Source organism: Zootermopsis nevadensis, unplaced genomic scaffold, assembly GCF_977971745.1.
Source record: "Zootermopsis nevadensis isolate Lab colony 2312 unplaced genomic scaffold, Znev_1.0 Znev_ptg000030l, whole genome shotgun sequence".
Classification (NCBI taxonomy): domain Eukaryota; kingdom Metazoa; phylum Arthropoda; class Insecta; order Blattodea; family Termopsidae; genus Zootermopsis; species Zootermopsis nevadensis.
In genome coordinates, this window is record NW_028259162.1 from 14,097,824 (window position 1) to 14,122,671 (window position 24,848).

Sequence of the window (24,848 nt, forward strand, 5' to 3'; positions counted from 1 at the left end):
GACGTGAAGCGCAAAGATTAGTCACGGCCACTGTGATGCTGTGTACGCAGAGATGCACAACAGAATCTCTTGCCTTTTAGTATGACAGGTCCTCCAGCTGCTGGAGTTATTGGGAAGGGTCTCCTAGACAGCAACTACTCTTACGTTGTGCTTAAGTACAATTACTCATATTCATTTGCAATGAAACATAAGTCGATTCTAACTGGTGTTCATATCAGAATACGGCAAAGTAAAATGGGTAAGTACATGCTATTAGAGATACAACATTCAGTATTCTAAAAACACGTTAAAAATTAAATATAATAATATATAATCAATTAACTTCTTTACCTATATTTCCTTTCTCTGTATACACGCCAATACGTACGTTATGGAATGAAAAAGTTATGAGGTCAGTGTTTCTTAGCAATAAGTGAGAATTCAAGGACAAAAAGGGCGATGGTTTCTATCTCTTCGGAACAGATGTTGGCCTATAAATAGAAATTCTAAAATTTAGTTCAATTACAAAATGAAATATTCGGACTTTCCGGAATCTAGGCCTAAATGTGTATTTAGAATTATGTAGTTACCTTCATTATCTGCACTGTTGTCTCTTTGGTAATATACTAACTTAGTATTACCTAAGAAAATTACGTTCACAATGTTTCAGGTAGCAAATAATCTCATGATGTTCCTTAAAGTTCAATAAATTAGAGGCAGGTTTTATGTAACGACACTGTCATCACCTCAGACTACTGACTTACGAATAACAGGCTAAAGCAAGTAAGTAATTAATTGAAAAGGATATTGAATTAATACCTGTGCCCTATTTTAAAGTAGGCTTTCCAAAACTGAAAATTGCATTGGCCTGGACGGACTGGGGAAACTTATAAAAAGGTTTTAACATGATATCTAAGCCAAGGTTTGAACAGGGAACTCACATCTATGAAACAAAAGTGCAAATTACTCGAGCACTACGTTTGTTGGAAAGAAATATATTGAACATTATCACATTTATATTACAATAAATAAGTCAGCAACAACTCTAAAAGACACAAGTTTATACATCGACGTTTTAGGTTGATGAAGGCAAAATTCACTCTTATAAGGTCAAGTTAGAATTCGAATTCGACATCACAGCAAGTAAAACTAAGCTAAACAATAATGTGCGCGATATCTGAAACCAATAGGAACACAGATTCGTGTTATTAGTGTCTTCTGTAAATGCAAATATTCTGTGGACTTCAAACCATTTTTCACATATTTTTATCACAACTCAGGTCTACAAATTCACCCACAAATAGATCCAGTCAGATTCAAAATCAAACGCGCTAAGTCAAACACTGCCTGTGTAATATGCGTATTAAATACGAGTCAATAGCTGATGAGAGTGGTTATGATAGGGTGCCATGAGTAATAAACATTCTCTGTCAAACACTCGAAGTTTCTTTGTAACACTCCTCAGGCAAGAAACCTGAGACGAGATAGCATACTACGACCAGATAAAAAAACACTAAGAAGTCATCTCGATATCTCAGAGTGACCAAACGTAAGTACACTTTTTTTTGATTTTAATGGTTACCATATCAAATTGACAACTATGGTCTCACATCGATGTCGTTCTTCGATTTCTAGAAATTTAATCTTTGTAATTCATGTGGACAGATAAATTTTACTTCCTTGCAAAAACCAGTTTCGTAATACGTGTCGTTTTATCCGACGACACACAAATTCTCATAACTGTGTGTCATCGAACTTGAGTAGGAATTACGTGTGTCTCTGTGCGCGTCGGTGTGACAGTCCTATAATTTACAAATTACTTACACGCGTTGAATGAGCAACGTACACAGAGATCTAAACGAAACATGCGCTCATATTAAAGTGCTACACCGTTAGAATACATAGGAACGTAAAGTTAAAATGTTATGCAAAACTGACATTAGATAATTCGGGTTTCGTGAAGTGCCTGTCCTCAGATCGGGTTATAAATACTACGTATAAGAAATAATACGTATAAGTGGTCAGATGGTGGGAAAAGCCTGTTGGAACGAACAATGTGGGCATTCAAACTCACAGTATGTTATATAAATTTAAAAAATGTCTCACGGTCTTAACACATTCAGACATTCGTTTAAAATCAGACCTGAAATTACAAGAGCATGACGTAAAAACTTATGACGGCATTAGGCATAAGCACTCATAAGTAGGAGAATCACGAGTACATAACAAAACTGCAAACAGTTGTGTCAAACCACTTGCCTGCAGACAGAAACACACGGTTTCCACTCATAATGTACTGTAGCTACAAATCAATCAACCCTGGAATTAGTCTTATCATGAAGGTAGATATTTAAAACTCCAAAGTGTTTAATAGGGTTACATAACATTACGAAAGACGTTTAGAACCACACAGTTTGCTCTATAATTAACATTATCGTGATAATTAAACTGAAAATGGCTGTGGGTTATTGCACCTACGGCGTGGTTGAAGGTTACCGACGTTTCAAAGGTGCTGCCGCCATTATTGGGGCTAAACGTCTACCAGACTTTTAGGCGAAACAACCCAGAAAGCAGCCATCTTTACACTAACCACTATGAAAGCTTCAAATTTTAAAAGAATTAACCCTCCAATAAAATAGGTTTTTTAATAAGACAATATTTATATATTAAAATACAAAATTAAATTTATAACACTGGAAAATAAATGAAATATTTAATTATAAGTTAAATATTTTTATCACAGTTGCATACTTGTTGGTCCACCATGAAATCCTTCCATCAAAGAACAGAACTGTTGGCCTATACCCGTGCGCTAGCAGAGGGCCCGCACTGTTACTACGACGAAACTCGACAAATGATTACATACCATGTTAATCCTTAAAGCTAAAGATCGTTTCATAGGCTGACCTCTCGATATACGTCGTTAGATATCACAGGAAAAAAGTATTCCTAAAATAAATCTCCGCCGGGACTCGAGCACAAAATAGTTTTTCGGTTTGTAATTGTTACTCCTGTAATCTCATCGCCGTTCTTTGAACACAGCTACAGAAACCGAGGATAGATTTCTCGTTCAAACAAACAACTGTGCTGTTGGCGCTGATCATATATTTTGCTCAGATTCAGAACTACAAAACCCATTCACACCATGACTCGAAATGAAGATACTATAGGAATTTTAATCCTTCTGAATTCCCATCTTGATTTCGAGTCACCAGTATGCCATGTTTGGTGGAAATATCTGCCCGTTTGAGAGCGAATATGCGTTCATATATACCCACAATATATCCCGAAGATGGCCTGAACTTTATACGGAACACTATATTGGCGATGACGCGACAGTTGCAGCGACGCTCAGCGTCGGACTTTCATTGTCGTATACACATTCTTCGAAAGATCCTAATTCACGCCCGCGTTTTCAAGAACTTACTCTGGGTGATAACGCTATTAACACTCCTCCCCCACGCGTCTTATTAGTACATACTCTGTCAGAGGACCAGACGTTAGTATATAGTTCAATTGCTTAGTCCTGAGACCTCTGACATTTTGATAATAAATGTCGAAAAAATTTAAAGGCTGTTTGTTAGTAGACATGGAAACACCACCTCTGTTGACATCACCGGTATGAGCCATTAACTGAGTTCAGTAGCCTCATCCTTCTGAGGTTACTCAGAATTGGTACTTCCACTTACCGGGCCTGAAGTTGAGACCCCTAAAGATGAAGCTGAAATCCCTGCACCAGGAGAACACGAATGACATGAAACGGTCGTGGCGGAATATACAAGATGTCCCATTCAAACCTCCCGTATTTTATCAGATCGCAGAGCAGAAAGTATGAATGGTATGAAAAGGAAACCACAGAAAATGCAAGAACACAAAAATTTTATTTGGCACACACTAATAAACCTCTACATGTGCACCATTGGTAGCACCAACAATTCCTGCCACGTTCTCTGCAACATTCCCATTGCTACAGTAGCAATCGTATCACGGATGTGGGCTCGTAAATCTGGTAGGTCATTCACTGGAGTAACGAACACACGATCCTTCACATAATCCCAGAGGGAGAAATCCAGCGCAGTGAGATCCGGTGAACGTGGTGGCCACCAAATTGGTCCACCGCGTCCAATCCAGCCATCTTGGAAGGTGGTATTGAGGAACCTCCAAACATCCAGACTCCAATGTGGCGGGGCTCCGTCTTGTTGGAAGATTATGTTAGGCTGCAGATCGGCTACCTGGGGATAGAGGAACTGTTCCAACATGTCAAGGTATACGGGGCCAGATACTGTAGCTCCTCCGAAGAAAAACGGACCGATAATCCTGTCCTTCATTAGGCAGCACCAAACGTTTAATTTTGGGCTGTCTCGAACATGTTCTCTGTAGACGTGCGGATTTTGCGTTCCCCAGATCCGTACGTTATGCCGATTGACAATCCCAGACAGATGAAATGTGGCCTCGTCTGAAAACAAGATGTTTCCAAGAAAGTGGCGGTTCGTGTCGATACGATCAGCATTTCGATAGCAAATGCTCTGACTTCTCTCAAACCCCGCTCGAAATTCTTCAACTTTCTCCTCAGAAACACTTCGATGATCTCCCCCAGATTGTTTTAGAACACTTCCAGTCGCCAGAAAATTTTCGAACCATACCTTAATTGTTTTCCCATCAGGTGCATATCCTCCGTACACTCGTCGGTAATTTCTTTGCACTGAAATTATTGATTTTGATTCCGCATACCACACTACTGTTTGTGCACGCTGCTGTGGAGCCGCCATTTTGCTTATTAATTAGAGAAAAATTACATTACATTACATTATGTGGTTGCAAATAAAATTCTTTGAGTTTTTCTTCCTTCCAGTGCCAATTACAATCCTTAATTTATCATAATTTGTTCGTAATGATTGATTAAAATGTGGGAGGTTTGAATGGGGTGTATTTCGTCTGGATTAAGTCGTCTGAAATACGGGGCTATTAAACATCCACTAGGCCAAACACCGGTATTATAGACAAGATGAAAGTCATCCTCTACAACTGACGCATAACAACTAAATTTTGTCTTTTACCTGGTGCAGGTAAGCGAGGTAAACTTTAGTTGCTTTTTCAAGGATTTTTCTATTTCTGCAGTAGTGACGTCCGGAGAGAAACGCGAGACAAAGAGTGACTTGATTCTCACTCTTCTCTCTTCCTACTTCCTTGGAAGTGTAGCCGAACCAGGTTTTTCAACCTTCTTCTTCCTAGTAACAGTGACATCATAAGACTTAGGCACCCGAGTTGAAGTAACGGAAAGTCCAGGTACCACGGTCAGCTCAGAATAAACTTCATTTGTGGTAGTCTTGGGGGGCACAATGACAACAGGAGCAGAAGTAGGCCTGCAACCACGAGCAGACGTCAGCGCTTCCTTGTAGAATTTAGGTACGTTGACCTTGGGACCATCCAATGACGTCACATCCCGCGGTGGCACAGATGAATCACTAGATCGTCCCGCGGTATAAATGTTTTCCACCTTGATTTTCATGGATTCAATTTCTTTGCGTAATAAGCCGACTTCCTCCGACAGCTTGAGAACCATTTCAGTAAGGTTCTCGATGATGCTGATGGTGTGAACACCATTTAGTCGAACACCCTCGAGCTGCGGACTGACAGATTCGATAGCGTTTCGCTGAGAAGCTGTTTCCTCAGCAGGGGACGTCATTTCTCCATCAATTTCAGATGCCGATGCAGATCTGATAGAACGAACAGGAGTGTTTTCAGACCTCTGACACCGCTCATTCTTGTAACAAGGTTGACACATGTAATTGGACTCGTCATTTGCATTGAAAAAAGGATACTCTGCTTCGCTCAATTTCAGGCACGAAATATGAAAACTTGCAGAGCAAGGCCCAGTGCAACTCAAAAACTTCTCATTCCCACTGAATGCCTTTTTGCATTTGTCACAAATATTCTTACTAGCATCCATGCCAGCAAATTAAAGCTGTTGCTAAAGGAGGACTAGATTCAAAACACAGACACTAGAATCAGCACTGCCAAACACTACACTACACTACACTACACCACAGCACGTAACGGAGAGAACACGTCTGCTCTCCACGAAGACTGCGAGCGTATATAGCTAATTAATAGATAATGACAAGACAATGAATATATAATTCTGAGAATAAGTCTCATATGAGGATGAGATAAACATAAGATAATTAAGAGATAAATAACAGATAAAGAGTAGATGATGATAATATACGGTAGGTTGAATTAGGTGCAGTTAAATATAGTTAAGGCTAAGAACAAATTTAATTTTAAGGATAAGATGAAACAATGACAAGCAAAAGATATAAATAAGGGCAAAGGACAAAGACATTAAAAAAGTTGAGAATAAGAATGAGCATGACAAGAATAATTTCACGACAAGGGTAAAGATAAGCATATGTTGCAGAATAAAGAAATAAGACGATATTAATACGTATGAGAATAAACAGATATGATTAAAGATCAAAAATGAAATAAGAAAGTGATAATACTGAGATGAGGATGAGAAAAAGACATAGATGAAGATTGGATATTGAAGCGACAAGCAAACGATAGTGAAGAGAAAATGAAACAATTAAAATGTACGAGGCTCGTCCTTAAAGTAAGTTTCCCTGGGGCCGTTTACAGAAACAAAACACAATTTCATGGAAATATTTATTGCAACAGATACAGCAAGTGTCCAGCTATTTTTCAACATATTCGCCACCGGAATTGAGACATTTGTCATACCGTGGGACCAACTTTTGAATACCTGTGTCGTAGAAGTCTGCCGCCTGGGATTGGAACCACTGTGTAACAACCATCTCCGCCTCTCTGTCATTCTCAAAACGCTGACGCTGACCGGACAGGAATTTCTTGAGGTGTAGGAAAAGATGGAAATCACTGGGAGCGAGGTCCGGGCTGTAGGGTGGATTATTAAACACCTCCCAGCTGAACTCCTGCAGGAGACTTGCTGTCCGTCGAGCCGTGTGCGGCCTAGCGTTATCGTGCAGGAAGACAATACCGGCACTAAGCATCCCGCGCCGCTTGTTCTGAATGGCCCGTCGCAATTTCTGCAGTGTTTCGCAGTAACGCTCAGCATTCACCGTCTCACCTCTGGTCACTTTCCGCGCCGACAACGTCTGCTTGAATTTCGTCTTACAGGGAGATCCACTGTGACGCCAATGCATTGACTGCTGCTTGGTTTCTGGGGTAATGTGTGCAATCCACGTTTCATCACCTGTGATGATCCGGTCCAGAAACTCGTCGCCGCCATCATGGTACCGCTGCAGAAATGTCAATGCTGACTCCATGCGCTTTGTTTTGTGTTCTGGTGTCAGTTGATTCGGCACCCACCTGGCGCACAATTTCTTGAACAACAGGTGCTCCGTGACAATTTTGTGCAACAAGGAGCGGGAAATCTGCGGGAAATGACTGCTGAGTTCCGTAATTGTGAAGCGACGATTATCCATAATGCGTTCCCGCACAAGCTCCACAAGGTCGTCTGTAATGATGGATGGCCTCCCACTGCGCTTCTCATCATGCACACTTTGTCGACCTGCTGAAAATTGTCTGCACCAGCGACGCACCATCTGCTTGCTCATGACGTTAGGCCCATAGACCCGGCACAGCTGACGATGAATTTCGATCGGCGCTATGCTCTGTGCATTCAAAAACTTTATCACTGACCGCACTTCACAGTCGGCGGGAGCTGGAATAAGAACCTCCATCTCCAACAGCTACAACGATGCTACTGTGAGAACGCGGGAAGTACCGTTAGTGCATGCGCCATGCTACGTCATTGCTCTATCACGTACGCACAGTCGCTTCGCTCAATATAAGGTTTGCTAGGTGTGGGACGAGTGGGAAACTTACTTTTGGGACACGCCTCGTATGAACAAACAATGAGACAATAAGAATACAATAATAACAAAATGAAGATATAATCACTAGATAAGGAATATTTGAAGAACCGAAAGATGTAGATTAGTTAAAGAAGATATGCAGATCGCATAAAGTTTAAATAATGAAAATATAACATACGATAGGCTATGTTGAATCGGGTTAGGTTAGGTGAGTTCAAGCAAGGTAAGGGTAAGTCATGTTAGGTCAGGTGAGGTCAAGTGAGGTTAGGTTAGTTTACGTTACGTTACATTAGGTAAAATAGGTGTAATTCGAACAGATCAGGTTAAGTCACTTTGTTTCAGATTCTTGTAGAATACGTCACGTTGTTATCTATCTTTAGTTTCCTTTAGATTGTTATGTTAAGGTAAATTAATTTATGTTCGGGTCAGGTTATTTACATTTTGATCATTATTCTGTATTATTTTGTATTACGTTGATGTAATGTGTGATCTACATCTTTCGCGGCGAACCGAATTACTACAATCCTCTCCGACTATCAGATATTTCCTGAAATGTCAGCGTGTTTTGACCATTTGATACGGCCGACGGCAAGAGAATATTTTATCAATACGTTATTTGTGTTTGGGGAAGAGAAATATTTACAATTATTTTGCGATCCTTGTCGCTAGCTTCTATCAAGCCTATATGTCGAACTATGGTTAGAACTAGGGCGGTATCAGATCGCCTTCGAACCTTTAACTTTCGTTCTTAATCAGAGATAACGTTCTTGGCAAATGCTTTCGCTTCTGTCCATCTTGCGACGATCCAAGAATTTCACCTACAGTTCTAGAGGTTTGATTCTTTATTACTGTAATTTCTCTTTCGATACAAAACATTTTGTTCTTCAAAATATGCTTCTATCTTTCCAAGTTTCCGAGCTAAAAAAATCATCTGTACTTATACACAGTTCCACATAGCATGGTTTCAATAACATAACTTAATCTATTAATTTATTATTCGGAAAGGATACCCCATAATATTAGAAAAATATTGTACGCAGCATTGCGGTGTGTGCCGAGATATTGAACTAAGGAGCTCTAAAATGGAAAATTTACGTCCAGTGAATATTTTAGATGCCGCAGTAATCATTTACTGCCATTAACTATTCAAAAGCACAACAAAAATGACAAATTTTCTGCTTTAGTTTACACGTTAGGCTGTTACATATCTAATTACGGTTTTTTTCTCATAGTAACTACCACAACAGATGAGTTCTGAGCTACGCTACTATAGAAATCATTAGCTTAAAATATTGTCATACGTAATATTTTAAATATTTCCTCAAGTCGCTCAAATACAAAGGCATAACACACGATCTGTGTTCACAATTACATATTCCATTTTTCTAATATCGATAGTTTCGCATGAATGGTTATAAGGTTGCATGTGGTGATAATGTATTTTAAAACAAGAATTTTAAAAATAAAATCGAATTAAATAGTATATTAGGCACTAAAAATTGTAAAAACAAATAAATATATTCCGGACGTTACAAATATGAGACAGTGGGCTTGTAACTCACTACCCAAAAATGCACTCTTCAAGAAAATTTGCCTTGAGCAATTGTCCCGGAACAGATCAACAGCAATCCTTGTAGTAGTTCATGATGATGATGATGATGATGATGACAAATATGATTTACAGACCTACGTACCTGACTTGCTTGTTCTTGCACAATAAAGAATTCCTTATCTTCACAACAGTCTGCTTTCTACCTATTTTAGTATTCATCTGTCTTTCAGGCGAGCGCCAGACTCTCAGATTTATAATTAACACAGTTCAAGGTATTAAGAAGTATATTCGTCCACGTGTATAAAAAGACTACCATGGTATAGGGCCTATGTATTTTCTGAATATCTATACGCTTGTGGTTACAATGAAAAATCTTTAAATATTTTGTTGTATAACTACGGCCGAAAAGTTTTAGTCATTAAATATTTTTGTGAGAAGAGTTAAAAGAATTTGTTTTAATATTAAATGTAATTATTAGATGACGAAACAAATAATGCTCTTTGTTAAACTGTTGTTTCCATTTCAGAATGGCCACGAACTCCACTCTATATGATGCGGAATTAGTAAACACGAAACTCTTTAATTGGCTCGACTTCATACTGTTCGTATTAATGCTAATGTTTTCTACAATGATTGGAGTGTACTTCGGCTTCTGGGGCAAGAAGGAAGATACGCCAAAGGAGTACCTGCATGGAGGGAAGACGATGAGTACAATTCCGGTAGCCGTGTCCCTTGTGGCCAGGTTAGTGCAGTGAAATTTGTCAAAACACGTGCGAAAATAATGAATCGGCAATCGTTTCTGTTCTGTATTCGAAAAATCACTTTACTCATGAATGTTATACAGCAATAAACGTTTGTACATTCAATATACATTTTGTAAATATGGCCAAAAGAAATATGGAACGTAATATTTACGTGCATCGCCTAAAATACAAGTAGGCATATGAGTAGAGTATAAACTTGCTCCCTTAATAAACTCTGTGTTTAAAAAACATAAAACAATAGATATTTTATTTAAATCTACTGACAAAGATCCGTAATATTCATTGTTTACCTTAACAACATCGGAGTTTATTCACTACAGCCTACATTTTATCGCCTCTTAACGTGAGATAGGCATATAACTTATTATTAGCTTGTCTGAAAATTGCAGTCTACACTGTAAGCTTGCATTTTCATTATCAATAATACCTGCAAATGGCAAAGTCTGCCATTTTTCTAACCAGTACACCATTAAATTTTAGTGCGGGGTTGAAATTCGACAAGCTCTTAATCCTGACACAACACAGAGCTTTATATTCTTATCGCATTCGCCTGAGTTTAAAACTAAATATAAAATATTAAATCAAAACTGATTAACAACCTGCAAAATACGTTTTATTTTTACGTTTAAAACACAGCGAAATGAGTGATATAAATGTACCAGTGACTTATTGTTAATAGATATGCAGAAATACATGGGACGAGTGTAAACCTGGTAGCTGTATAAAACCAATAAGGGGTACATGACAGTGTGCCATTCATTGTAAATCAGCTGTGCTGATAGACATGCCTGACATGTTCATGATTGGTAGTTCAAATTACGTCGGATAAGTAACCAGTAATAATTCATTTTTATTTTTCTAGCTTCATATCTGGGATCATGCTCATGGGAGCTCCAACAGAAATCTACCTCTATGGAACACTCTATTGGCTAGTTTGCGTTGCCATAGTATTTGTAGCCTTAGCCACAAATTACTTCTACCTGCCAGTATTCTACGAATTGCAGCTCACATCTACCTACGAAGTATGTTCTACCGATTTATAAGTTGGATCGTAAGTTACTTAGCGACTCAGTTTAAACTATTATATTGTCGGAATATATGGGAAGATGGTTATGAATGGTGAGATATAAGGATCGAAAAGTAATTTATTGTGAAATATTTTATGATATTGCCGGAATTTTGCATAAAATTACAAAAGGAGACCACAAAACGCCTTTCAGCGCAGCAGGTATTATTATCGAGATTTAAACTTGGTACCTTTCTAAAGAGTTACAGTAACTAGATGGCTTACCGAACCCGAAGGTTCATCACTGAATTAACCAAACCTACCGGTCCTTGTCCTGGGCCAGCAAAATCTATTGCCTTCAACTCCTATCTCCCATGGACTCCGCTTGATACTCGTATTATCCACCCATCTACGTCTAGGTCTCCCCAGCGGTCTCTTTTATTGGTCAGGCTTCCTGACCAATATCCGGTGCAACTGGGTGGCCTATTATTGTTAAAAATATAGTTACATTTCCAGAAATCATGGACATTTATCACCAAGTCATACACATCTACGCAGAGACGAGTTTAGAAACAGTCACTAAGTAACATTCGCACGGTCAACAAATATTAAAAAAATGCTTAGTCTGTGTAAGGCACTTGGTCCCTCAAATTCTTGTCGTTAATATCTTAGACTATAAGCACTGTACTTATACGTTGTTAGTGGTGTAGGTCTGCATGTATTAACAGGTTTCAAACATGGGGTAATTCCGTTAGAGTAAAGACGCATCTAGAGTAGGCGTCTTTGTGCTCGTACTCTTGAAGCTGTTCACATTCACGGAGACAAACAAGACGAAGCACGAGTAATTTAAACGAACCGCAATAAGTAATTAATAAAACGGCATTATGTTAGTTGCAAATGGATTAGTTACATCACAACCTCACGGTAGACAGATAGATGTTAAGGTTGTAGAAAACTGTTCACCAACGTACAAACGGTTACTATTAATAAAGCCAATAAATGTCTAAATTGGGAGGTCACATAGTATGTTTAACAGCACCATTAAGCGATTAAAATGAGTAACAGAATAGACACTCAAAATATTTTAAGACAACATCTTATTATGAACTACTGTTTTTTTCAAATCTAAAAGTTCGTGACGATGGTGAGTTATTTGAATAAAAATTTCCTTGGATATTTTCCATCGTCTACTAAAATAATAAAGTAGAAAATGACGTTTCGGAGATGGGGCTCTATCTCCGTCTTCAGGTACCTACTGTGTTGGGCCCAATAGATAGAACTAACCCCTCTCTATTTTATATTTGTTTTATAATTTGTTTTGTGAGTGTGTTGTCTTTTTAAGGCCCCATCTCCGAAACGTCTTTTTCTACTTTATTATTTTACTAGACGATGGAAAATATCCGAGGAAATTTTTACTGTTTCTTCCTTAAATATGTCTCTAGGGACGATATACATAATCACACCTCTTATTAGAAACACGCGTCACCTAACTCTTTTCTTCCCTGTCTCCATTTCGTGTCTGTTTAACTATTTTATTTTATTCGTGTTGATTCACAAGTATTGTAATTGATTCAATTTTTAATTAATTCCGCGAAATTTACAGAGTGCCTGTCTTGGAATTAACTTAAGATACTGTTATTTCAGTATCTGCAACTGCGATTCAACCGAAGTGTTCGAATTATGGCGTCCGTGTTCAGTACAATTGGATTACTCCTATACATCCCCATTGTTGTGTACGTACCGTCTTTGGCCTTTAGTCAAGGTAAATATAAACACTGTTAGCTTTAACTACTAAAAGTACTCAGCTTGAAAAATGTTGTTTCTGTTATTAGATTATTGAAATGAAAGCGTATTTATCGAGGATATCATACCAGAAGGTAGTATTAGCATACTGCATAATCGGATATATGGGACCTAACGTAAAATTGTGGAATTTATGTAATTCTAGAAGGGTGCAATGTTTATGCTGCTATAAACAGAGATAAACACAGTTACATCTGAGCGTATGAACATTGACAATGCATATTTTTGAAGCCATCTATGTCGAAGAGTTTAGTATCCTTTAAATCAGCCATGTTGACACACCCATCTGGAACAATGCCCTCCACATTATGTATAATTCGGAAAAAATTAAAGTGTGTCAAATGAGCAATGGTCGAATAATTTCTTTCGTTGTCTGGAACAGAGTCGGTCGTGTTATACCTGCTTAATAATCTTTGGAGTAGAGTCCTTCTTGAGACGTCAAAACTCACATTTTATGAAAGCCCAATGTTCAATACCGTGCTCACAACAGCTCGCCACTGCGAAAGATGAATCCAGTCCACATCCAGACACTGTCTCAACATTAATTTCAATATCACGGTCCAACCTGCCCACGTATAACAAATGGTATCCTTTCTCAAGATTTCCGATCATAACTTTGTATTAATCTCTCTTGTTACAAATCACCCGAATAAAATTTGGTGAAGATTTAATTTATGGAACTCAAGCAAATTATTTTTATACTTTTTTCAGGTAATCTGACTCCTGGCGTTTCACGTTCGAAATCTTGTCACCTGGAGAAGCGGAATAGAGCTTATTTATTTAAAATAATTAAAGCAAAACAGAGGCAATATGCAACATTTTGTAACCCACTACTTTCCTATTAAGACTTGTTGTTAGCAACAATTATGGAATTTATATTCGATTAGACGCGCACTACAGTATCGATATTAAATGGTTCTGTAATTCGATAAAATTTTCTTGTTGCCTGTAGCGAAAACCGTTCAATTATGGTAACAACTTATGCACGCACATGTGTTTCTGCTACAGTGTGCTACAGACACTCTACATTGCAACAAGCACAATGCATTTTATTCAAGTTAGAAAAAAAAATAAAAATATATTATGGACAGTGATCTCATAAAAGACCTATGTCCTTCGCGATTCTTGCTTCTACTATGCAAATACGTAAAACATGGAAAAGCATTTGAATTAAAAAGTGTCCTTAAAATGTTGACTGCTTATTAGCGCTCCGATGAACTAATATTTTTTAACAGACTAAATCTTAACATATATCAGAATACTAGCCTTATACCTCTAGAACAGCGGTATTTAACCTTTTTTGTTCGCGTACCCTCAGATATAATTTCTCTTAAACTTTCTACAAACAAAGTTGTTGGTGTATAATTCAAGTTATACATAGCATATAATCTACATCTAAAATAAATTAAATAAATTACATTACTGATTATTCAGTATTTATCATAAAATAATATATAGATATTTTTTAAATTTCACGTACCCCCTAAGATGTCTTCTCGTACCCCCACGTTGATCACCACTGCGCTAGAATATATATTTGAGACGAGAAATTTTTATTATTAAAGCATAACCCACAACTACAAGTCAGTTCAGTTATACATGCAGTAGTTTATCAAGGAATTGTTGCCAAGTCGTCAACAAATATGTTTCTAATGTGGATCAATTAAAATGTTCCTCCTATAGCTAAACACTATTCTGTTTCAGTTAGCGGCATGAACGTACACATCATCACCCCAATCACCTCCATTCTTTGTATCGTCTACACTACCCTGGTAAGTAAATATCTGTGATATTTTTTTAGCCTTCAGATAATACTGAACATCGGTAACTGGAATTTGTGCGAGTTTGGGATACTTTTACTTGATACTCTGGTCTAAACTTTATTATAAGTTACATCACAGAACATTCTAAGAGCCATTTATTACAAATAACATTAACAAAAGTTATTACTTCTTCAGATAGGCTATTTGATCAGTCGATAACATTAACTAGGAACCTACTGTCCACATCAACGATTTAATTTTCAAATCCTTGCTTAATTTAAAAGTTCACTGTTTTTGTCACCAGGGTGGAATAAAAGCTGTCGTGTGGACAGACGTTCTGCAGGGGGTGGTGATGGTGGTGGCGAGTGTTGTGGTCATCATTTTGGGCGTGATTCAGGTCGGTGGCGTGGGGACGGTGTGGGAGAGGAGCAGAGATGCTGGACGAATACGCTTCTTTGAGTAAGTAACAATACCAATTGGCACATTCATCGCCCTGATGACGGAGGCAATATGACCTCTGAAACGTTGGTTAACATCGACCAGACTACACAGCGCAACAACCCACAAGACAGAAAACTTCATACTCATCACCCTGATGATGGAGGCAGTATGGCCTCTGAAACGTTGGTTAACATCGACCATACTACACAGCGCAACAACCCTGAAGACAGAAATCTTCACTTTTTAGTTTGTGCTACATTAATTCTTCTTCTTTTGAAGACGACTGTGTTCGAAACGGTTGTTTTCAGACGTCATTAAGTTTACAAGTTTGTCTCATACGATTCAATGAAAAAATAAAATAGATTACAATTAAAATTATACACTAGACGAAAACTCCAAAAACAATATTGTTATATTCAGTTATTCAAAAGAATTGCAGTAGGTGTTGAGTTTCTTTCTATTATAATATCTTTAGTTGATATTTCACTATTATATTACACGTGTAAAAGCAATTACATGTAAAATTGTACCTTAGGGCTTTGTCCATCATCTTAAATTATGAATCAATAAACAAATGTTTTAGAAGTTGTATTCTGATTATGTCTTCAGCTAAATAAAACGCAGACAAGGACAGTAAGCATGTCAGTTGCACTCCCTGGCTCAGAGAATGTCCAACCTGAACTTTTGTTTTAAATAAAGGCGGAAGCAGTATTTTATAATTTAATACGATGGACACAGTCCAAAAGAATATATTTACCTATTACAACTCACCAATGACAAAATCCTTCAGATTCCGCCCAAGTGTAACTGCATATTCTACCACCCTTTTTAATTTATATCTGCGTCTTAAAATATTGAATTTAAGCACAACCCTACATATCAGCTAATATTCATAAAAAGGATATAGAATAATCATAAATTTGTTTGGGCACAACACTGCTACCAAGTAATCATTGCTATGGATTAGTCGCGCAAAGCTCTGTGATTTGGAAAATTAGTATTGAGCTAAAATGCTCCAGACCTTTACCATCACTCAAGATATAAATCTGTCATGACAAACGTATGGACCTAATACGTGGCCCATGAAACTACAATAACCCATCTTTGAAAGAATAACATTAAGACTTTAGGGAATAAACAAATGTAAATCATGTAGTATTAATTTCAGGATGAGCGCGTCTCCTTTTGAAAGATTATCGTTCTGGATTGTTGTGGTTGGTAACACATTCAACTGGATCGCGGCAGTTTCAATGAATCAAGCAATGGTTCAAAAATTACTATCACTGCCTACGTATGGAAAGGTACAAACGTAAGTCATTTCTTGTATTGAATTAATTAAAGATAATGCAGATATTGTAGAATACGAATTTCCATTTTTAATTGCACGAATCCACATTACAAGACTGTCCTTTGTCTGAACAAATATGAGCTAATTAGTGATTGCTACCATAACGTCTGTTATAAACCCTAAACTATTTCACTAACAAAACACATTTTTATGTTTATTACAGATCACTAATCGTATTTGTCATCGAGTTAATCACCGTAACATCCATCAGTTGTTTTACTGGTCTTCTGATATACGCCAAATATTATGACTGCGATCCTATTACGTCTAAGGTAACTTATTGTAATAAGCTTATAAAATCGCTGGTCTACGTGTTTTAAAATCACGTATCATGGCTCCTCAATGTAGGTTCCAGTTCTAAGAAATCACTGTGTAAGTGTAAACAATTAATACAAAGTGGGGAGGTGGTAATTGAACATCCACACTTTTGATTTTTAAAGTGTTAAACGAATGTCAGTGAAATTTGATGCTGGTTAGTCTACGCTACATACTGACAGATGTGCTTAATTTTCGTTTACACCGGTCAGATATAACGCCACTTAATAAAAAGAAGTCAAACCAAACGATAAGAACTTTCTTAAATAAGGTTCATCGTATGTAAATTTAAATGAATAAGAAATTATTCCATTTACATTCCGTTATGATATGTTAACTCCAGTTCCAAACATTTTATATGACACATCATTCCCATGTTAAAAGAAAAGCCATCTAAATATCTGCAGTTTGATTAACTTTGAATAATGATACATTTGTACGTAGGCTAATCGTACATCAAGGCTATTGAACCTCCCGAATACGTAGTAGGAGTGCTAACCATTACGATACAATGTTCAGTTTCATCACTATTGATGAACGAAATCTGACTGGTGTTACTTTTAAGTAACTTTGTTATAATGTTCCTTAACAACGTCGAATACCTGTATTTCGATTTATATTGCTTTCAATAGTATTTTAAATAAACTGTGACAGACTACTTTATCCTTTAAAATGATAAATTTACGTTAGTCCACTGTGCATTTCCTCATTTCTGTTCTGTAACATTTATATATACTTACAGATGATTATGAACTCAGTAGAGCAATAATTTTCACAGCCTGTAAATCCTACCTAAATTTTGCCACTTTTACAAAGCACTTTACTTCTGTCTCCCTATGTTAAATTATTAGTTTTAATTTTCATTCTGTAGGGGCATAAACACAGAAACTGATTAGATTCCTGTATATTTATTTCTTTATAAATAACTTACCTGGTAATAAAGTTTCTGCTTTACTTTCCTTATTAATAATTTCTGCCTAATTAAATGAGTATCATCATTACCACACACCAATGTCAGCCGTGTTACATTTAATCCCACTCTGTCCTAGTTCTTGAAATTTCATAATAGAACGTTTAAAATAAATGGCAAATCATTATTGCTTGAAACTAATTATTTTTAAGTGTTCTAAAGCTGCAAAATGTGCTATATAAAATTAAATTTAGACCTATATTTTGGTTCAATATTTCAGTTGAACTAAGTTTCCGTACGAATTTATTGTATCAAACTAAAACACACACAGTTTCTGTAAGTTTTCTCTATGTCCATATGGTGAATATTAGCTATGACTTTCTCATATTATTTCCGATACCAATGATCTTAAATCATTTTTACATATACAGCATTTGTTATTCCATTCAATACAATGTGTAAGAGGTAATAAAGCCTTCATACAAAACAAAATCCATTGAACTATGATATAGATGGCTGTCTTCTGGGACTGTACCCTGTAGTCTGGTAGATATTTACGTTTCATAGGACCTTAATGGTTCCATCAAATTGGTACCTAACCTCAAAACTTACCTTTTCCATGGAAACAGGCTGTCTCCAGGCCAGACCAACTGCTGCCATACTACGTGATGGACATTGCTACCTCGATACCAGGCTTACCAGGACTCTTTATAGCTGGCATATTCAGTGCGTCTTTAAGGTATGTGATAAGTGTTACACGATGATACGTTTTATTTAACCCCTTGAAGCCGGAATGTAAAAATTAATAAAATATAAATATCCATTCCCTACTACTAAGTTAGCACAAAGTGTCTATTACAAGAATATAAATATCTGTTGATGCTGTTTAAAGGAACAATCGCTGTTTAAACTGAAACCATATGAAATCTAAATACACTCAGGGCTAGATTCAGAGTTAGTTAATATGAAGGCATAGGTTTACTACAGATACCACTTTGCTTCAAAGGAATACTGCTTTGTGCAAAGCGCAAGGGGAGTACCGTGTCTACAATCAATAGCCTAAGTCTAATAAAATTAGAAGGTGTTCTAGAAAGTAATTGTATTAACTTATTTTTTTAGCTTATATCTTAATTGCATCATGCTTGTGTTTCAATACAATACTTTTATTACATACACAACCCGATATAGGCACCCAGGCGCGTCTCCAAAAATAAAATCGAAGAAGCCTGGAGATGTAGTAAAAACGAGTAAAAACAAAAACAATATAAGCAGAGCAACAGATACACCAGATTTTAATTTTAATTTTGATAGACCTGACGATGATAAGATTGTATATCGAAACATGTCGTCAATTTTAAAATGTAGCAATTTTATGTGAAATTTTATATGATTTTAACAATAAGCTTGTGTAAACGACGGAAAATAAAAGTATTGAATTGTATTAAATTTTACACTAAAGAAATTAATTACTCACGCACTTGTATGCTCCTCTTAACTCGTATGTGACGAATCAAAAGTTCTTTATTCTTCGTTAGGAATGAGTATTAACTGCTGGCACATATTGACGATGGCGTGGGTACGACAAATGAGGTCATTAATGATAACCATTGTAAAACCACAATTAATATAACCGAAATCAGCTGAGAAACGAAAGCATAAATTAGCAGTTTTTCTGCGTTCGTTCTGTTATTTCCGGAAGATTTTTAATTATTGAATGTACTAATACCCTTTTTAATCCATTTACCGGTTCTAGAACTGTCACATGACAATTCCAATATTCACATTTCTGAAACTTAATGTGAAAACCCTAAAGTGTTGCTTCATCAAAAATTATTAGTTTTATTACATTAATTGTTTTGTAGTGTAGCTTGGATATTTTTAGAACAGTAACAAATGAGAGTTACCGAATATTTGTTGCAAAATCTAAATGTTACCCTGACTTTATTCGTAAATAATAGAATATACCATAACCTCACGTTGTTCTACATCAGTACCTTGCTTTTGGAGACTAAATAATTAAACTAGTTTAACCTTTTAGGAGTCATGTCCGCCTCACATGAAGCTTCTGTTCCCACAACACCCAACGCCAGAAACCTCATATCTTACATGTCTCTAAACGCGTGTTGTCTAAGGTTTATTTGAACTCATGTAATGGCAACCGATAACCCGATGACCAAAACAGATCCAAACTCCTGTAACTCTAGTACGCTAATTCATCTATAAGCCAATGGGCAGCCTCATACATAGTATTGGTATAAGGGAGAAGTCATTGCCACATACGTTTATAAAAGAGGACTCATTTGTTGTTCTGTCCTACAGCACAATGTCCAGCAGCCTCAATGCGATGGGTGCAGTTGTATTCGAAGACCTCATCCGACCTTGTTTAAGGAGTGAAATTAATGACAAGACAGCCAACAACATCATAAAATTTGTAGTCGTCGTTATTGGTGTTCTATGTGTTCTCATAGTATTTGTCGTCGACAAACTTGGCTCTGTGTTACAGGTAAGAAAAACTTAAAAGAACAGGATTTTGTGCACAATACACGTGTATTTGCGTAAAAGAGAGAAATCAAAACTGCAAACATCTACCGCAGACACTGCGAAATATTGCTGCCACTGTTTCTGACTCCGCCCATCAGTTGTGATTGGCTAGGGTCCGGCCATGATCACTGGTCGGACAGGTATACATATGGAGATAACTACACAACCCGGCCACATCAGAACCCTGATGATGGGGACAGAGATGGTCCCTGAAACGTCGGTTTTTTTTGCTTAACCATCTGTTGCAGCTGATTGCCCGATAAGATTTTATTGAGTTTTATACAAGTAGTCGATACAGTATAATGTAGGCAGCTGTTTGCACTCTGTGTAGGGCTTTTATTAATTAATCAAAACCATCATTACGTCAAAGGACTGCATTTCTGTAGGTTTCAATAATACATGTGATCAACGAATTCAGAACACACTGTGAAATCTGTATATTCACTAATAATTGAACCCCATCTCGTTCTAAAACCAAAGGGCAAAAGGGTAGAGACGAACAAACTTTCCTGCGCACGATGTGTATACACATAACATGTGTATTATGTCAAATGTATGTCAAACGTGTAATCAGACGAAACAAACTTGTTCAAAGAACAGAGTACAGCACCCCCAGACATTCTAACAATAAAGGCCTATGACTGGAGGTTAATTGTTTTTTACTTTCATGATATTTTGTTACAGAAAATACGACTGAGATGAAGCAGAAATGGAAACTAAAATGCCACAAGCGGGTGTTAATTATATGATACGTTAACATGAAGCAGCCTAACTGTATTTTCTGAAATACTGCTAGAGCCCAGTATAAATATTACTCTTTGAAGTCTATTATACATTGAAATTTGATGCATATTGATAAAATAAACATTATCCATAACGCAGTTCTACCAATTAGAATATTGAATTGTGCCAAGGACCCTTCTTACAACTTCAGAATTGATTTATAACTCAAAGTTCCGAGTTATGATCAGGACATCATGGGGAAAGTATGAAGAGGTCTTGTAAAACCTTAAAGAAAAAATAAAAAGAACAAACCACAAATAACATTTAAATTAATTTAAAGCATGAAACGTGAATATTAAACTGTATTCGAATCTGTATTGCACTAAGTATGCGTGAAGGTTTACAGGTATACAGGTAGTCTAAAATAAATTCCAAATTTATACAAAAATTTTTGACACCTTGTGCCTACTAATTTTGCTATCATACGAATGTTTGATATTGGGGTAAAGTTAGCACTACTCAGTGTAGGAGATTATTTATTCTTTAATAAAATCGCAGTAAAAGAAATACACATACACCTTGATGGCGTACGAATTAGACGTTCCTTAACCCAGGCAGTAACGTAGATAATTGTGATCTGAATTTTTAGGGTAAATACAAAAGATTTCGATGTCGCTCAGATACAACTACACAATGAATGCGAGACCAGATCAACTAAGATTCATAATCGTAATTGTTCTTTGCAATGTAATCTGGTACTTTGCTTAAGAAACCACCCCAATAATATAGTGTTCCTTGTGGTAATAATATTCTTTAAGCCTTCAAATAAATCGCTAGCCTTTTCTGTTAGTCGAAAAATCATGATTATGCTCACAAACGTCTGTCAGTGAATGATATTCCGAGCCAATTAAATCCAGTTAACAACCTCATATCCTATCTTTTTAAAATCAGTTTTCATATTTTCCCCATTTATGCCATAGTTCCTAAACTGGTCTTCTTTCTTCATCTGTTTCAACTAAAGTGTGTATGGTATTTTAGCGATATCTATGTGATAAACGACCCGTCCGCCTTACTTCCCATATTACACAATCATAACAACATTTAGTGAAAAGTAAAACAATTAAGTTCTTCAATATGCAGTTTTCCTCTATTCTGCTTTAACTTAGTTTTACCTTGTCAAATATTCTTCGCAGTACCCAGAAATGCCCTCAGTTTATAATTTTCTCCTTAGAAAGGAGTAATAAGGCTCAAAGCCATACACAGATACAGTATTGTACACCTTAATACTAAGGATTTTATGCGGAAACCAGGAAAATAAAAACATTCTGAACTAAATCGAAATTAACCTGCTCTTAACCTAGAACATTTTCGAAACGTAGTTTTTAATTCTTCCTGTTATTTCCTGTGAATTCTGCCACAGTCTCAAAGGATTTGTTAACATCTTCATATTTAAATCTTGTGCTGAATTTTAGACTGGCCCTTAAACATCGTTTAAACATGTACTTGCAATTCTATCCGTAATAACATCTATAAGAAACGTATCTGTAAGAAGTCTATTAAGTATGTGTGCTCTACTTTATAAGATTATGTTGCATTTTGAAAGCTATATAATCTGAAGTGTCAGGATTTATTGTTACAGCTAACACTGAGCACAGCAGGTGTTACAAATGGGGCCATGGTGGGTCTCTTCTCATTTGGCATGTTCTACCCAAGAGGAAATTCTAAAGTACGTTCACATTTTACACGTGTTTCTTGAAGCCTCTATCGAAATATCTACTAAACCTAAAAGAATTCAATTGTTTACAGGGCGCTTTGGCCGGAAGTATATGTAGCATGCTTCTCATGGGATGGATAGTCTTTGGAACACAGAGAGAGCTGGCCGAAGGCAGGATCAAGCAACCAGTATTGCCAGTCTCAGTAGAAGGTTGCAGCTTCAACGTAACGTTGCCTGTATCGCAATTGTAAGCAAATCATCACACAGCTATCTGAAACATGATCCTCTAAAAGAAGAAAAAAAACACGAGAAAAGATATGAGACTTCAGGTTAACTCGTAAATGCCAATGCCACGCTATCTATAGGATCTTCCCTTAGGGGAAGCTACTTACACTGTTTTTGAATAAATTCTTAGAATGCCGATGTTTTGTCATAACACGACTTAGCCTGAAGTCTTCCTTAGCCATTTGAACCAATTTTAAATCCTAATTTCCTAACATCCACTTGATGTTAACTTCACATCCATAAACTAAGCTCCAAACTGATTAAGTTGCATATCAACTAATCACACATATGTATGGACCTTAATCCTTCATACATGGCACAACAATCAACATTAATATCCTCAATTAACTTTAACTTACTTAAAGGAAAAGACATGAAGTTCATGTTAATCAACTATATTCGCTAGTTATTGTTCTTAATTTAAAAAAATAATCTACTTTAGCTACTTTGTATACAAATTACCCTCAGTCTTTTTAGTAGTAGTTTATAAGAAACAGTCCTAGTTTGAGATCCCTAAAGATAATAGTCCAATTATTGCTTTACACATTTTAGAAATTATCTTTCTTTCTGTCTAATCATTGTGTCGATGTTGGACTTCTTCGTTATAATGTCGTGTGGACTTGTACTCAGATACATCACTCTTTAGTAAATGGAAGCGGTATGTTCCCCGAAACCTTCGTATATGGCTACAAGTCCACATGGAGTTACAACACAGAAGACGAAAATCGAAATTTTCCTTCCCACAAAATCCTCACATTTCATATAGACTGTGTAACTTTTAATGTGTGACGAAAGAAAGCTTCATACATTTTGTAGGATTTGAGGTTTTCACAGCGGTGAGTATGAAGATTTCTGTCTTCTGAGTTGTTGCGCTGTGTAGTTTAAAGCTTCGGACTTCCTGCATTCCTTGTAAGTCTCAAGATTACAGTCGTGAACTGTATGACCTCTGAAACGTGGGTAAACATCTACCAGACTACACAGCGCAACAACTCAGAAGACAGAAATCTTCATGAATTTTCTTTACGTCAGAACTAGATATTTCTGGTCAGGTGTCAAATTCTCGGAGCAGATATAAAGACTGTGGTGACAATAAACGTTAACAAATAATAGAGGAATATACATTTGTTGAAACGTGTGTGTACTTTGCAGGAATAATAATTCAGATGAAGAAGTTTTCGTTCTATACCGTGTCTCCTTTCTGTATTACACTATGATGGGGATGATCATCGTGTTTGTTGTTGGTACTGTCGTGAGCCTACTGACAGAAGCACCAGATCGTGAACAAATGGATCCAGTACTCTTCACGCCACTTATGAGGAAATACGTCACTAAGAAGAATATGGAACCCGCAGAAGAGGAATTAATTAATAAGATTGTGTGATGAAACAAATGTATCACTCTAAATTATTTACAAATGTATCGTGCATCGTGTATTTCCAGACAATGAATAAATTAGTTCATTTAATTCAATTCTTTATTTAGATAATCTTAATAACAAAAATTAATTAATTTTGTTTGGATATCCCGTTAAGAAATATAGTTTCAAATATAATCAAAATTATTTTCGAATGTCTTTCAAGATATGTAACCGAAAAATAATGAGACGCGTTGTCTACAATAATAGGGTATAAGACGACACATGATTTCACAGCCAAAAGTCCTTCCAATGTAATGCTTTGCTTTATTTTGACATTACGAAATGTGATTCTATACGAATAAGAAATTTTAATCTTTTGCTTCCGACCGAGTTTCATAAAAACTCCTTTACAACTGAAGTGACGATAGCACCGACGGAACGATAATATTCAGTAGTCGGGTTACCTTTGAATTTGCTCCTGGATATCA

At 36.6% G+C, this 24,848-nt stretch overlaps 2 protein-coding genes across 9 annotated transcripts in view; one reads left to right on the plus strand and one right to left on the minus strand.

The window, feature by feature from the left end:
- LOC110831813 (neurotrimin) overlaps positions 1-24,848 on the minus strand; it is a 478,509-nt gene that overhangs the window by 114,291 nt on the left and 339,370 nt on the right. The window lies entirely within an intron of this gene.
- Positions 33-24,468, plus strand: LOC110831812 (sodium-coupled monocarboxylate transporter 2). 2 transcript variants are annotated; one of them, XM_022068233.2, is made up of 13 exons: positions 33-238; positions 9,917-10,132; positions 11,017-11,176; positions 12,805-12,922; positions 14,668-14,735; positions 15,031-15,185; positions 16,336-16,476; positions 16,679-16,787; positions 18,370-18,479; positions 20,060-20,243; positions 22,644-22,730; positions 22,811-22,965; positions 24,153-24,468. In XM_022068233.2, exons 2-13 carry the CDS (start codon positions 9,918-9,920, stop codon positions 24,382-24,384), a joined length of 1,734 nt encoding a protein of 577 aa, XP_021923925.2. In that variant the 5' UTR covers positions 33-238; position 9,917; the 3' UTR covers positions 24,385-24,468. The 2 variants fall into 2 exon arrangements, with proteins under 2 accessions (XP_021923925.2, XP_021923926.2); XM_022068234.2 differs by lacking the exon at positions 33-238 and adding an exon at positions 9,593-9,662.

Bases quoted from the DNA above. Each gene is read 5' to 3' on its own strand.
- LOC110831812 (XM_022068233.2), top strand. From the start codon at position 9,918: ATGGCCACGAACTCCACTCTATATGATGCGGAATTAGTAAACACGAAA. The intron at 15,186-16,335 runs GTAAGTAACAAT...TATTAATTTCAG, and splicing joins GGACGAATACGCTTCTTTGA to GATGAGCGCGTCTCCTTTTG. The intron at 16,477-16,678 runs GTAAGTCATTTC...TGTTTATTACAG, and splicing joins ACGTATGGAAAGGTACAAAC to ATCACTAATCGTATTTGTCA.